The sequence below is a fragment of the Genypterus blacodes genome, unplaced genomic scaffold, assembly GCF_046128005.1.
Source record: "Genypterus blacodes isolate CSIRO-AG114 ecotype Tasmania unplaced genomic scaffold, CSIRO-AGI_Gbla_v1 ptg000032l_1, whole genome shotgun sequence".
Lineage (NCBI taxonomy): Eukaryota > Metazoa > Chordata > Actinopteri > Ophidiiformes > Ophidiidae > Genypterus > Genypterus blacodes.
Genome location: NW_027466845.1, coordinates 5,619,086 through 5,632,896, shown reverse-complemented (window position 1 = coordinate 5,632,896; position 13,811 = coordinate 5,619,086). Strand labels below are relative to the sequence as shown.

General features: G+C 44.6%; 2 protein-coding genes and 2 non-coding genes across 6 annotated transcripts; 1 reads left to right on the top strand and 3 right to left on the bottom strand.

Annotated features, from left to right (window-relative positions):
* Nucleotides 1-200: 200 nt before the first annotated feature.
* Nucleotides 201-6,416, bottom strand: map6b (microtubule-associated protein 6b). Its single transcript, XM_076146266.1, has 4 exons — nt 5,644-6,416; nt 4,623-4,836; nt 1,939-2,136; nt 201-233 (listed from the first exon to the last, which is right to left on the bottom strand). The coding sequence occupies exons 1-4, from the start codon at nt 6,414-6,416 to the stop codon at nt 201-203; spliced, it is 1,218 nt and encodes a 405-aa protein (XP_076002381.1).
* A 14-nt stretch (nt 6,417-6,430) lies between these two features.
* On the bottom strand, nt 6,431-12,527 carry thap12b (THAP domain containing 12b). Of its 3 annotated transcripts, none has more exons than XM_076146480.1 (7): nt 12,206-12,527; nt 11,545-11,665; nt 11,335-11,442; nt 10,946-10,982; nt 7,721-10,730; nt 6,951-7,453; nt 6,431-6,799 (listed from the first exon to the last, which is right to left on the bottom strand). In XM_076146480.1, the coding sequence occupies exons 1-5, from the start codon at nt 12,292-12,294 to the stop codon at nt 8,746-8,748; spliced, it is 2,340 nt and encodes a 779-aa protein (XP_076002595.1). In that variant the 5' UTR covers nt 12,295-12,527; the 3' UTR covers nt 6,431-6,799; nt 6,951-7,453; nt 7,721-8,745. The 3 variants fall into 3 exon arrangements, with proteins under 3 accessions (XP_076002595.1, XP_076002596.1, XP_076002594.1); XM_076146481.1 differs by having other exon boundaries at nt 6,431-7,132; nt 7,403-7,453; XM_076146479.1 differs by having other exon boundaries at nt 6,431-7,453.
* Nucleotides 12,528-13,088: 561 nt separating this feature from the next.
* Nucleotides 13,089-13,160, top strand: trnap-agg (transfer RNA proline (anticodon AGG)). Its single transcript has one exon. It is a non-coding gene; the product is annotated as a tRNA-Pro (tRNA).
* A 241-nt stretch (nt 13,161-13,401) lies between these two features.
* trnap-cgg (transfer RNA proline (anticodon CGG)) lies at nt 13,402-13,473 on the bottom strand. Its single transcript has one exon. It is a non-coding gene; the product is annotated as a tRNA-Pro (tRNA).
* Nucleotides 13,474-13,811: the final 338 nt, after the last annotated feature.

The window sequence follows — 13,811 nt, the reverse complement described above, 5'->3', positions numbered from 1 at the left end:
CAGTCAAGTCTTTCCAATTCAAAAGGCTCGAGTCCTTTTGGATTAGTTCAAATTGAGTCTTAGTTGAATCTAGTCCAACTCCAGTTCGAGTCAGGGAAGTCTCCAGCATTGATATCTTCTTCACATACATGCATTTTTGGTCATATTACCTAATGTGTTCACTTCACTGTAATTAGTTATCCAGAGGCTTTCTGATCTGTTCACTCCAGGGTTGCCAGGCGTTCGTTGGGAGTCTATACCAGAGATGCAGAGCACAAGAAGTCACAACACAGGATTCTGTAACACCATTTTAATCAGTTTCATTCATAGCAAGCGGAGAATACAAGCACGAGATCACAACATGTCTGCAGTGGTGTGACATTGTCATATTATTGACTCACTCAGGCCTTACACCCCCCCACCCTTCCCCTCCACACAGTCCAGACCAAACAGCATATAAGATGAGACATATAGCACCAGGGATTTGGAGCGCTTATCAGCACTTCTAATGGCTGCATCAGACTGGATGCTAGCAGGCAGCAGGCTGTAAGGGTCAGACACAAGACACACACACGCACACACACTCACACACAGGCAGCAGACCCACAGTGGCTTAGCACTAGACTGGGCCTTTGCAGACAGCAGTATGTTAAAGGACGGTGGGTACGATCCATAGAAAGGGAAAGTTGCGATGTCATTTTTAGTAAAAACACAACTCATGTCACATTTAGGATTAACACGTGTGATTTGAGCATTTTCCCACGAGGTGAACTTCAAGTCCTGGGTTCATTCCTTTGTCCTTCAGCACCTGCAGCGACTGAAGTGAAGGTTGGTGAGGAAAGCGTGTTAGGTTTCTGCTCTTTTAGGCCCCTATGCACGATGATTTTCTTAATTAGCACGATTACAGCGGCGCAGCTTTGAGAAGAGGAAGGGGAACACTACCACAGAATACTGAGTCATCATAAAAACTGCAGTAGGTTTATTAAATCAGAGGACAGGGGGGAGGAGAGAGTCTCCCTGTTTAGATCGCTAGAAATACTGTACGTTTGTGTGTTGAACGATGTTGCTGGTGTTTCTTTTACAGCTTTAACAGCCACTAGACTATGATTTTTACTTATGCGTCTTTCCGAAAGGCTATTAGATTGTTTTATGCCGTGATCAGTCTATCACTACACATGCATAATATCTGGAAAGGTCTTAACCCCTGTACATCTATCTTTAATGATTGGATTTACAAGCTAGAGTGTGACTGTGACTGTACAGTATAGCCGACTACATTGTCGCTACTACTCAACCAAAAATGGAGTCTTGCATGCAGGCAGTAGCAATTATATTACAGTTCATTTGGTTTCTTAGCAACCAAACTGATGAAACCAGATATCCTCCAGAACAATGAAATGAAATCCAGGACCATACAGCAGAGGCACTGTAACTAGGAGCCGTAACCATAACACACAGTTTGTATTTGAACAAAACTTCACGTTTGTTAGTCGGAGAGGAGAGGAGAGAAGAAAAAAAAAATCTTGACATTTTATACAATCATTATATGGATTTTGAACAGTCGGGAAATATCATTCAGACCAAAGTAACAATGCCCTTTAGTGAACATATGACATGTACACCCATGGCTCTCAGTATTAGAGTCAAAATGAACAGAATGTGCAAATTATGTGCTCAACAATACAGCAGTTGCATCCATAAAAACACAAAGGAACACCCGCACACACACACACATCCATACACACACACACACACACAGTTTAGAGATAAAATTATGTGGAAATTTGCAGGATTCTTCTATTAGTGCCGATCCAAATGTGACTAGAAGATGAAAATAAAGCAAAACCAAAAGCTAAATGAAGCAGAGAGATTTGCCAATTCCTCATGAAGCCTTCCATTAAACAAATAAAAGTGCGGAGATTAAACTTTTTTATCCTTTTTTTTTTTTTACTGCTTTGCCTCAGCCAGTCTGTTGCTTATCTCTTTGCTCTTCTTTGTGACGACTCCCTCTGGTTTGGGCTCAGGCGCAGTGGAAGAAGGCTTCTTCTTGGCTGACTGAGAACTGGCAATCTGCTTCTCTTTTGCTTTTTTCACCATTTTGCTTGTTGTTGTGGTCGGTGTCTTTTTTGGTTTGGTGCGAGACACTGGCTTCTCCACCTACAGGAGAAAGGAGCAAATACTGTGATTAAAGTGTTTCACAAGATTCAACCAAACTTAAACTGTTTGCTTTATTCACGGCGACACTAAATCGTGTCAAAGTCCCGTTTAAACATGCAATACATACCGTCTTTATCCTGTTATTGATAATAATGACAGGCAAATGTCACCATATAGTGTGAGTGGTATTTGCATTATATGGTTAGTGCAATGATGATAAAAGAAAAAACACAGCACAGCAGGTGTGTTTGTGGCTTTTCTTAAACACAGCAGTGGTTCGTGCACTTTTCTACTAAAAATCAGGTTTCTTAGTGCAAACTCTGTCATCTAAGTTAGTATAAAACGTCAGTGTTATATTTAAGGCTCAGTGTTTTTAGTTTTTCCTGAATTTCACACTAAAATAACCACAATTAAGTATTTTAAACCAAATTGTTCTTGTTTTGATGTCATAATGCACTCAACGTGACTCAGTTCAGGTAAATGAGGTCATCTGTTGTTGGTGGCAGTTAAACATGTGCTACATTTAATGTAAAGTGAAGGAAAACATGGAGAGACAGAACAAACCAGCTGCTAATTAAGGATGTGGAGTCCTTCAAAATAGCACAAAAATGATCATGTGTACTGTCAATGTTATCGCAATTATCAATTTTCCAAGGAGAATTTCCAATTATTTATATTTAACCTTCTTTTCATCCATTGTGATGTGTTAATGTTGAAAAATCCAATTGAAAAGAAAACTCAAAAATAATGAGCCTTTTACGTAAACAAAATGTAACCTTCAATAAAGGTGGCTGGCATGGACGTAGGTTGAAGAAGCAGGCCTGTGACCTGAAGGTTGGGGGTTTAAATTCCCATACTGACACGAAAAACGTGGGTGCAGAGACGAATGAGTAAACGGACTTCTCTTTCACAAGAATTACCGCATGTGCCCTGAAGCAAGGCACTCTGAGCTCCTGGTGCAACCAAGGAAGCTCTCAGGTGGAAATTTATACAAATGTCTTAATGTAGAATATTAATCTGTAATGCAGTGAAAGTCCCCAGTGCAGGAGATCCATCAGCTACCTGCATGTACAGTTTTGTTCTTTCGTTCTATCCACAATCCGTCTTGCGGTTTCTTAAAAAGGGCGTGTCACCTCTATTCCATGACTTGGCGTTGGGGCTGTATCATACTGCAAAAACCTCCGATATGGATTAGATATTGCAGTCTGATGAAGTGAAAAGGATGACATCATCTGCAAACAGTCGAGATTCCACCGTAAGTCATTGCAGCTGCACCTTAAAAATACAGCACTGCGTAAAGTATGACTGTAGACTTCCAGTAATTCTTGCTACTGAAAATGTGCTGCACCCTCTGATCATGACTGTTGCACCGTGTACCTCTCCTTCCCCTTTGGGTGCAATGAAGTTCGATGGGGAGCCAAACTGGCACAGACATGGCAAACCGTGTATGCCTTCCATGCACTGCCATGTAAATGAAGCCAGAAACAATCAAGACCTCAGTGAAAGCATACTAATCAAACGTTGATTAGTATATATGTGATGTAATAAATGCTTCGTTGGAGGTAAATCTAGCCGTCTTTGTTCTATCCATCCATTGCTCCATCCTCCCTCATGTATAAACCGTAAACAGTATTTGCATGGTCATTGCCAAGCTCCACAAAAGGTGGTGGGTGGTGCAGGTAAGAAGGTGGGGAAACAGTGAAGATATGGTTTAAGGTTTGACACGTTTACATTGGACGGCTACACGGGATAAATGTGACTGTGCGGCTGCTACTGGCCAAAGTGAACCTTGTGTTTGTGTGTGTGTGTGTGTGTGTGATCCGTATGTATGAGGTCATCCTCCATGCCTTCTAGTAGAAACAGACAAACACACCTGACTACAGCAGATTTAGAACAGAGCTGCTCTCAGTCTCTGAGAAGTCCTACAAGAGTGAGAGAGGGAGTGGCCAAATAAACACACTACAGGTAAACACACACACACGTTAATTATTTATTGTTGACATGCATGCAGAGAGAAGCGAGATATCAGTCTGTATTCATGGTGTGGAACAGTAAGGCGGTTGTTAGAAAAGTTGGAATTGCATTTTATCTGTAAATTTCCCAAATTCATAAATTCAACCTTTTAAATTGTAGATAATTATAACATCAACTGATATTGATTGCCATTAAATAACTTAACTTGAACTAAATATTGCTTTTTCCTCATTTAGATTAAGTCGTGGCAATCTGCGGTCGACCTCGGCGGTGTTAGAAGTTTATTAAGCATTTCTGAAATCAAAGTATCGCTGACAGAGAATATTAATCCCAAAATAGCAAACCTAAAACCTGGACGTGACCATAAAGAAGCAGCTCTGCACTTACTGTATGGAAGTCAGCGTACTTTCCAAAGTTATATGGCGACGGTGTAAAGGAATCGAACAGTAACTCAGCATGTAAAGCTGTCCTACCGTCCCGCCGGCTCCGTGTCTGTAGGTACGGACACTCACCTTGGTGGTCTCCTTGCCGGGCTCACTGTACAGGCTGCGTATCCTCCTACGCTCCAGAACCTTGTTGTCACTGGGCTGAGCCTTGACTTGCTCCCCCTTGTATGTGGCACTGTAGCTGGTTTCCAGGCTGGTCTCGTCGGTGGGGGGTTTATACTGAGACGGAGCTTTGATGGGCTTCACAGGTTTGACATCCTTGTATGCCTTAAACTCAGTCCTGTGAGCGTTGACAAAAGAAACCGTTATGGCTGTGGTTAGTTCAGTCTATGGTGGATATGAGGGGAGGAGGCCGTGGGTACTTTGTGTTGTGTTTAGTGAAGTCAATGTACAATGTAGGGAGTGACATGACTGTGGTTCTCAATCTGGGACCTGTAAACAAACCGCAGCTTCAAAGGATTTGAGTTTAAGATGTCACTCAAACTGCTTATAACTTCTTCATTAGGCTTCATTATCGTTTTAATCTCTCAGGGGGTTTTCAGCATTTTCACAAGTTTCATGGGTTTTTTTGAAAGTGCCAGTTTGTTTATGTAATCTTGTTAAACATTTTTTCAGTGTTCAATCACAGCTCAATTTCTTCTGGATATGCATGCAGGGGGGGCAAATAGATTGAGGACTGGGGACAAAAACCCTTTAACTTCAATCCAAATCAATATGGAGAAATCCCAGTATGTAAAGAAAACACGTTAGAAGACGTGATTCCATTAGGATCCTTTTACTGGCCGTGCTCACTCATGGGGCACAACACTGCATTGATTTGGTTGTACTTTCTTGGAGGGCAAAGCTGGGGGGAGGGGAAGGGAGGGGTGGTCGATAATGCAACATGTAACTATGACAATGTTAGTTTGCTTGTAATGAGAGATTGTGCTTCATCATGGCAGCTTTGGGTGCGTTTGATGTGTGTTTAGGGAGCTGTGGATGTGTATTTCATCCAAAACTATTAAGACATAGTAGGACATAGTGAGAAGAAGCAAAATCTCTGTCACGCCCACTACTACCATGCCTCCACACACACGCACACGCTTACCTGTAGCTGCTGGACGTGGACATGACCTCCTTGATCTGTCTGTTCAGCGCGTCTCTGCCTTTCCGCTGCTCCACGTTCGCGTCTGTGCGCGTCTGTCCCTCCGGCTTTCCGCCCGTCTTCCTCTCGGCGGACTTCTCCCTCTTCACCACTTCCACCTTGGTCTCTTTCTCTTGCATCTTCTCCTCGATCTCGCTCTTCTCTACGCCGCTCTCGGCCTCCACCGCTCCGTGCTCCGGCTTAGCGGCGGCATGGAGCGGCGCGTCCCGGGTGGTGGTGGTACCGGCAGCGGCGGTGGTCGTGGCGGCGGCGACGGCGACGGCAGGGGCGGCGGTGGGGCTCGGTTTGGGGATCCAGGGGTGGTCGTGCTTCTTCGGTATAGGCCAGGCCTTGTAGTCCTTCTGATACTGCGTCTCGTTGTTGAAGGGGGTCGCTGAGGGCTGGTACTCGTTCCTCGGCTTGCAGCTCGGTTCGGGCCGGACTTTCCACGCCTTGAAGTCTTGGCGCATGACGGACGCAGTAGAGCCATCTTTGGCCGCTGCGGCACCCGCGGCGGGCGGTGCCTTCTTCCCAGCCTCCTGCTCGCCGGGATGAGGCTGCGTTTCTATGGCGATGGCGCCGGGCCTCTTCTGCCTGGGCTGGGGGTGATGGGCCAGATGATGCACGTCGGCCACATCATATTTGGTGAAAACCAGCGGCACCGCGATGTCCGCTTTGTCCAGCTCGCTCCAGAAGCGATTGATGCAGCAAGCACGCGTGATGCACGGCCACGCCATGATGAAAGCGGCAGATTAAAGACGGAAATAACGCACAGAACCACCCGAACAAACTAGATGACCCACTTTAATGCGAAATAAAGGTCCTACTCACGACTTGCAGACTTGATAAGCGGCCCCTCAGCATGCGTTCACTCGGTTCCGTCCAGTCAGGGTGATTCTCTGCTGAGTGTGTGTAACCCGTCACGCCTCTCTCTCTCCTTCTCTCAGGCTCTCTGGAGTTTGGCTTGACTTTGGGCTTTGCTGTAGCGTGTGTGTGCGTGTAAGTGTGAGTGCACGCTGCTGGCCGGTTGCGCATCAAAGCGACCCCACCCACATTTGTGTGATGCTCCCAGATGTCCGGGGTCTGCGCACGTTGAACTCTCACCTGAACGCGTCACCGTCTGGCCAGCACAGAGGGAGGAGAGACGCGTTTAACCCCTGAGCTGCCACCAAGACAAATGCCTGTTTGGATGCTCAGTTGGATTCTACAGTAAAGGCGTGTGGTGGGTTTATTGTAAGGAAATACAGTTTAAGATGAAATGCAGCCCTCACCCAGTGGCGTCCACAGTTAGTAAGGCCAAAGGAGACGAGGGATAATATAGGGGTGGCGCACTTAAAAGACCAAAATGTGTCCAAAATAAGTCACTGACATTGCTTTTTTTCTAGTTCTTTGGTGAAATTTGACATTTGCTGCAGTCCTGTAGAATGGAACCCGGAAAGGTCAACGGGAAAGCCTAGAAAAGAGAAGTATAACTTAGTTGGGTCCAACGTTCCCTTCTAGTGTTTTCCTCTGAAACGTTGCATCTTCCTACAATGACTTGCCTTCTCACATCAGTTTGCAAAGCAGCGTGCCAGCATACAGATGGGAAGGATCACTTTGTCAATTAAAAAAGACAAACCCAGTGGCCTTGATTGGACGTGACTTTGCTGAAAGTCAGACCCCTTTACATCCTGCCATGTTCCCGTGTCTCTCTCTATTGTGTCATATACAAATCTGGTCTCACCCTTCAGGTCCTCTCCCAGTGGTTTCGGAGTTGGAGGGCCTTTGTTCCTGCCTGCGATCCAACAAGGAGGAATTGATTGGTCGATCATCATAACGTGACGCCAAATATTGGACTTCTTTTGCGTTTTTCATTTGAAACAATGTCTCCATACAGTTGAAACACTAAATATGTTCAATTGGGCTATTTCTAGGTTTTCTTTGGCCCAGATGTCTTGACCTTCAGACTTCACGTGAGTATGAATAGCTGTGTATCCTGTATATCCAAATGAATTTTTTTATTTTTCTATCCATCCATCCATCGAGTCTATGTTCTGCAAACACAAATCAAGGTTTAAGTTTGGGTTTATTCATTCTACACAAACATCTCCTTAAAAATCAATGACAAGTCCTGTAAAAGATATGAAGAAGAAATAGTTCAGAGCCAACATGTAAGAGGGTAAAAGCAACGCAACACACACACACATACACTAGATGATGGCATTAATAACAATAATGAAGAGTGCTGTACGGTGGTCCGGGTGCTGCATGTCAGCTTTCTGCAGCCTTCAAACAGAAGACATTTAACAACTTCAGACATTTCAGAGATAATCCCCGTTGGAAATCATCGTTTCAATCAATGAGGCAGACAAAACATTCTAATCATTTGCGAGTGTTTTTGAATTTCAAGTGGTTCCATGCTGCTGCCAAAACATGAAGCAGTGTAATCTGATTATTCTAGAATAATGCTGATACTCATTTGTGCTCATCCTGCCTTCAGTCTGGTCTGAAAGGAACCACAGCCCCTCAGCAGTGATCTGAATCAGAAGCATCGAATACGGAAATGTTAACAGAAAAAGAGATTATACAGACCAATCGACATTGTTCATTTCATGGAAAAACATCTGTACAAACTCAAAAGAAAACAACAAACAAATAGCAGGAAACAGATTTGATCATACAAATGTCGGCTGTCACCTGTTTGAGGGGATGACAGCGACGTGTACGTGTCGCTGCAGTCACTCACGGTTTGGTAACATTGTTCTCAGCCAGCGTCTCCATGAGGTAGTGAGCGTTCAACATCTTCCTCTTGTCCAATTTACTTTGATTGTTAAAAATTGTACAATCAGGGTCAAATAAATTACAAAATGCAACATTTCTTTTCCCAAAAAAAAATCATAAGAAAGATTCATCGACTTTGATTCAATTCAGAGACTGAATCCAAATGCCATCTATGATCACTTTTAATATCAAAAAAAGCAAATCCAGTTATAAATGCACTCGTCACACAATAGCGTACAATATGAATCCACAATCACCGACAGAACCTCGCTTTCCTTTTGTCCTGAGCCGAGTGTCCACGTTGCATCATTTCATGGCGACGTCTTCCTCAGCCGCTCCCTCGGAATTGGCCTCGGGCTCAGGCTCGACCTCGGGGTCCGCCTCAGCCTCACCCTCTGGCTCGGCCTCGGCCTCAGCCTCAGCCTCGGGCTCGACCTCGGGCTCCTCCTCCGAGCACACTAAGCAGTACTTGTCAACCATGACGTCCAAATCGTGCTTGACGCCCGTGTTGACGTGAAGCATGGCCAGGCTCTTGTTCCACTGCTCGGCGGGCATGCTGTCCAGGTACGCCTGCAGTCGCCCGTTCGCCGCCTCGCCGTTGTTCTCCTCCAGTTTCAGCAGCGGCAACGTGGAGAGAATCTTCAGGAAGGTGTTCACGTTGGGGAAGAACTTGACGTACGGGAGCTGTAAGGTTTCGTGGATGGTGGTGGGCAGGCTCACCTCTTTTCCCCTGTGCTTCCATTTGATCCGCCAGCAGTAAAATTCCTCGGAGAGCGTTTCGGCGTTGGGCAGGTCGTTGCGGTAAACTTCTCCATAGTTCTCCTCGGAGGTGTTGAACTTCATTTGGCCCATGACACCGGGCACCAGCGACAGGCATTTGAGTGCTTTGAGGTTGGTCTCAGAAAACATGTCCTCCACCTCCTGCATGATGCCGCGGATCACGGGGACGGTGACGTACTCCTTAAAATACATCTCCACTTGGAGTTCACCCACGTCGGCTGCGCGCTGTTTCCTCAGAAACAGCCTGGGGGCCCTCACTGAGATCTCCATGATGTTGGCCACATTCACCGCCTCCTCAAACCAAAATTCGTGGTACACGTCGATGTTATCGTTGACCTCGTTCAGGGAATGCAGGACAGCAGTTAAACTGTTGGCGGCAAAAAAGGCGTCGCCCACCCCCCCCTGGAGGTTCTTGCCAAATGCTCTGGTGAACGTGAGAACATTCTTTAAGATGATGATGGTGGCCACAATTTCAAAGTCAGCCAGAGTTTCTGAGATTGAATAAGCGTCTGCTATGACGGAATCGGTGAACCTTCCGTCGTCATTGTCACGGATGTTGTCCATGCACAGTAGGAGGGGCAGCAACATGTCTAACAGCAAATCAAAGACATTGTGCTGCTCTGTCCAGCGTGAACTACAAGCTTGCTTTAGTGCTGCTCCCTTTTCTTCATTCCCCTGGTACGTCATCGTGATGGATTCGTCCAGCTTTTCCTGGGTGAATGGGGCAACAAAGAGGGCCCCGATTCTCCTCAGGGTTTCCATGACAATCTGAACATTTGGAAAGGGCAGACTGTTGGCCAAATGGATGTTCAGTGCTGTCGAGGAGCAAGGCATGTGCAGTGCAAGAGGATACTTTTCCATCAGCATTACTGCCACAGCTTTCATCTTGGTGGTTGCCGCCCCGGTGGCTCTGTGCGCCTGCCCGCGGCAGTCCTCCATGCTAAGCCCCCAACGGTCAGTCAGCTGGGCCTCTAGCCTCTCTAACAGAGCAGACTCTTCGCCTTCGTACAACACAAAATCCAAAAACTCCTCCCTAAGGGTGTTGTTTTGATTGACAAAACGTAAGAATACAGGCAGGTGATTCTCACTGGCAAATTCAATAAGATCGCCTGTGACCAAGGAAAAGAAGCGGCTCTCTCTCACCTCCATCAGCATCTCTTCCCTCACTGTATTCTCGCAGATGTCCAGGAGTTGGCCGAGTTGCGTTGCAGAGAGGTATTCTGTGTTGACAGCTGCTGCCTCAAACCGCTTCCTCAGAGCTTTGTCTCCAGCATTCATACGGTGATCCAGAAGGGCCTGGAAGTTGCTGGTGTTGGTGTTTCCAGCTGTAGAGGCGTTGCTGGTCAGTAATGGGATGCCCTGTTTTTCTAGCACGACCACAATCTCAAACAGAGACCTCAGATATTCGCGCAACTCTTTCTCCTCTGTGGAGAGCTGAGGCCCAGTGTCAGCGCTTGCGGCATCCTCAGCTTCTTCATCTTTCTTTGCCAGCTGTTTGGTGGAAGACACCACTGCAAGGAGAAACAAGAAAGGAACAGTCGACATTTAAAGAAAAAGCTTTCCAGTGTTAAGGATGAGGTTAACACGTATATGACTTGAACTTGAAAATATAATGCCATCATATGTTGATGCATACTACATAATACATATATTCTGAACCCCACTTATTGCAGGGCTATTTAAGTGGATTGTGGATTTTGTACACTCATGTTTTGTATTAACTTACATCTCCGTTCTGCAATCTTCATTATATCTTCTTCAGTCTGAAATGGGAAAAAGACTTATTTTACTGCTTTTCACTGGAATCCTGTGTTTTTCAGTCAATGTTAAGTAAAACCTCAGTTAAATTTAGGTGCTTAATCATCTATATCATATATATCCATCATATAAAGAAATAAAGAAATAACAAAGGACTATTCAAGGACTGAACTGTGCAAAGTAAATATATGCAAAATATCAATGTAGAGGCCAACTTGCAGTGAATTTCCAGATCGAAATGTGACTAATCTACATTCGGTAAGCAAAGTTTAACACATATACATTAGCGAGTGCTGCTGCCTGGTGCAAAGATGAAAAATTCCAATTACAACACAATAACTCATGAAACTTGCTTACCAATTCTTTAATTCGCTTGCGATGTCTGGTATTAGGACTTTTCAGATGGCTTGTCAGGTCAAATATGGTTGGAATAGCTGTATCTTTCAGTACAGTCCTATACGGGCTCTGGAAACCAAAAAGAATCCAATTACATGGCTGAGAATGATACATCAGTGACATACAGGCTGCTTGTTGCTGCTGCGGCTTAGAATCATGGGAGTAACTCACTGTTTTGCAAACCATAGCTGGAACAAAGTGGTTGGCACACAGTCTGTAGTGCTTGTTGAGCTGGTCGGCCGTCTTTGCCTCTAGATCTGCCCTGCGACAGTTCTCCACCCAAAGGCGGCATCTAAAGACAAGCATTACAAAAACAACAACAATACACTGAGTCCACAAATCACTTAGTATAATGCACTTAAAATAAGTTTCAACAGGAATATTTAAACTCAAGCATCAGTGACTTACACTTTTCACCTACACAGAAGAATGTTACATTTCCTCAATGGACAAAAATATTTCAAAATGTTAAAGCAAATAAGGCTTTTAGGGATCAATAACAGCCTGAATGACTGGATGATTCTTAGTGTGCACAGTGTACAACCACTTCAAGTACTCTCAACAGCAGATTAGTAAATAGCCATCAATAGAAGTTAGTCTGTACCAGTATGGAGTAAGTAATGTTTAAATGAATCCATTCATTCTTCAATGCTTATATCAATAGGTGATAAATTGCTCTAGTTCACCATAAGTAACTCAAGTCTGGTCCACTCACAATAGGGAAGATGACGTTATTCACTCATGTAGAACACCAGCTAATGACTGTACAGTTTTTAAAGGTTGATGTGTTTGTTCGGGGTGTAAACTGTAGATGACACAGAAAGCATCTCACCGCTCAGGGTCCCGTGGAAAGCGAAAGAAAGCCAAATCGGACTGTGTGCTCTTCTTCGTGCAGTTCGGAGCCGCGCAAAAATTCGGCATGTTAGCTTAGCTAGCCGTTACCATCTGCTTAAGCGAAGTTACGTAGAAAGCTCCACTGTTATCCGCAGTTAACTTTTCCGCGGCCCCAGATGTTGACGGTGTTATCTGTGACTGTAATGTGACTGTTTGTTTGTCCGCACATTCGGTAATTTATGAGGAGAGACCGCGTAGTCCCGCCTGTGGCGCTCATACATTAAAAACAGCTTCGGTTTTGACTGGAGCGTTTTGCAGGAAACTCTCCCGCCTACGAGGAATCTAATTGGCCGGAGCGAGCCAAGGACACATGACGGCTCTTGACCAATCAGATCCTTGTTGTCAAACGTCGGGTAGGAAACCCCCGCGCTCATTCTTCTTCGTCATAATTATAATTTTTCGAGTGCATTACCGCCACCTACTGGTTACTTAGCGGAGGAGCTAAATTTGGATTTTCTCCGCATGTAGCTCGCTATTTTAGCTGATAATTAGCTTATGGGTGGTCCAGTCGAGGTGTGATGTCGATTGTTTTTTGATTTGCATGCGAGGTTTGATATAAACTGCAAGTGAATTTATACACTCTTGAAAAATAGAAAACTATCTGTCTTGTAGCTAGCTATTTAGCTATTTCCAATCCTTACAATTCAGTGTGTCGTCGTGACTAGTTCGAGGGATAGCCGTGCGCTACTTAGTCGTTATCCAGATATTGATTATATTTAATTTGAACTGGTGGTACTTGCAAAGATAAAAAGGAACATGGCTATGAATGCACCAAGTGTGTGTTTCTAGAAAAATCTATGCGCGGCATTGTATGCACGTGCGGCTCGTTGGTCTAGGGGTATGATTCTCGCTTAGGGTGCGAGAGGTCCCGGGTTCAAATCCCGGACGAGCCCTGCTTTTCCATTTAGCAACTCGAAACAATAAAAATCTGTATCACTATTTCCGCCCTACCTGAACCGAAAAATGGAGACAACAGCATGACGTTCCTGCATTGTTTTTAAGGATATTTTAGCGTCTGTATTCATACATTTATTTCCCCACCATTGTTTCGCGTTTACATAATAAATTATTTTAGTCGACGTCAAGTTAACATCAAATAACGCTCAATAAATCACCGAGGACGAAAACAAAAATGGGCTCGTCCGGGATTTGAACCCGGGACCTCTCGCACCCGAAGCGAGAATCATACCCCTAGACCAACGAGCCAGGGCATATGAATGGGTGTCCTGTCTGTTTATGAAGGTTCGCAGATCAACCACAACATGGCTTCTACAACTATTGTTACATTTTTTTAACAATGACATGGTTAATGAATGTGGCCATGTTACTTATTGCTATTGTGGTCAATAATGTACGAGTGTAACCAATGCATCTGTGGAAGCGTAAAGAAAGACACACAGAACATTTCAATTAACTTCTTTTTATATATCATACATAAGACTGTCTTAATATAATACAAAGGGCATTGTCATAAACACAGCAAAGTCTTGACTAGATCTTACAATCTGTGGATACATGGACTTATCCTTTCCCCCATGCTGTTC

What these genes read in the sequence shown, in the direction of transcription:
- map6b (XM_076146266.1), bottom strand. Translation starts at nt 6,416, where the DNA reads ATGGCGTGGCCGTGCATCACGCGTGCTTGCTGCATCAATCGCTTCTGG. An exon ending in TCCACGTCCAGCAGCTACAG is followed by an intron (nt 4,837 to 5,643) that starts GTAAGCGTGTGC and finishes CAACGCTCACAG; the next exon opens with GACTGAGTTTAAGGCATACA. An exon ending in TAAGCAACAGACTGGCTGAG is followed by an intron (nt 234 to 1,938) that starts GCAAAGCAGTAA and finishes TCTCTGGTATAG; the next exon opens with ACTCCCAACGAACGCCTGGC.
- thap12b (XM_076146479.1), bottom strand. Translation starts at nt 12,294, where the DNA reads ATGCCGAATTTTTGCGCGGCTCCGAACTGCACGAAGAAGAGCACACAG. An exon ending in TTTCCACGGGACCCTGAGCG is followed by an intron (nt 11,666 to 12,205) that starts GTGAGATGCTTT and finishes GCTTGTCTTTAG; the next exon opens with ATGCCGCCTTTGGGTGGAGA. An exon ending in GCAAGCGAATTAAAGAATTG is followed by an intron (nt 10,983 to 11,334) that starts GTAAGCAAGTTT and finishes TTCCCATTTCAG; the next exon opens with ACTGAAGAAGATATAATGAA.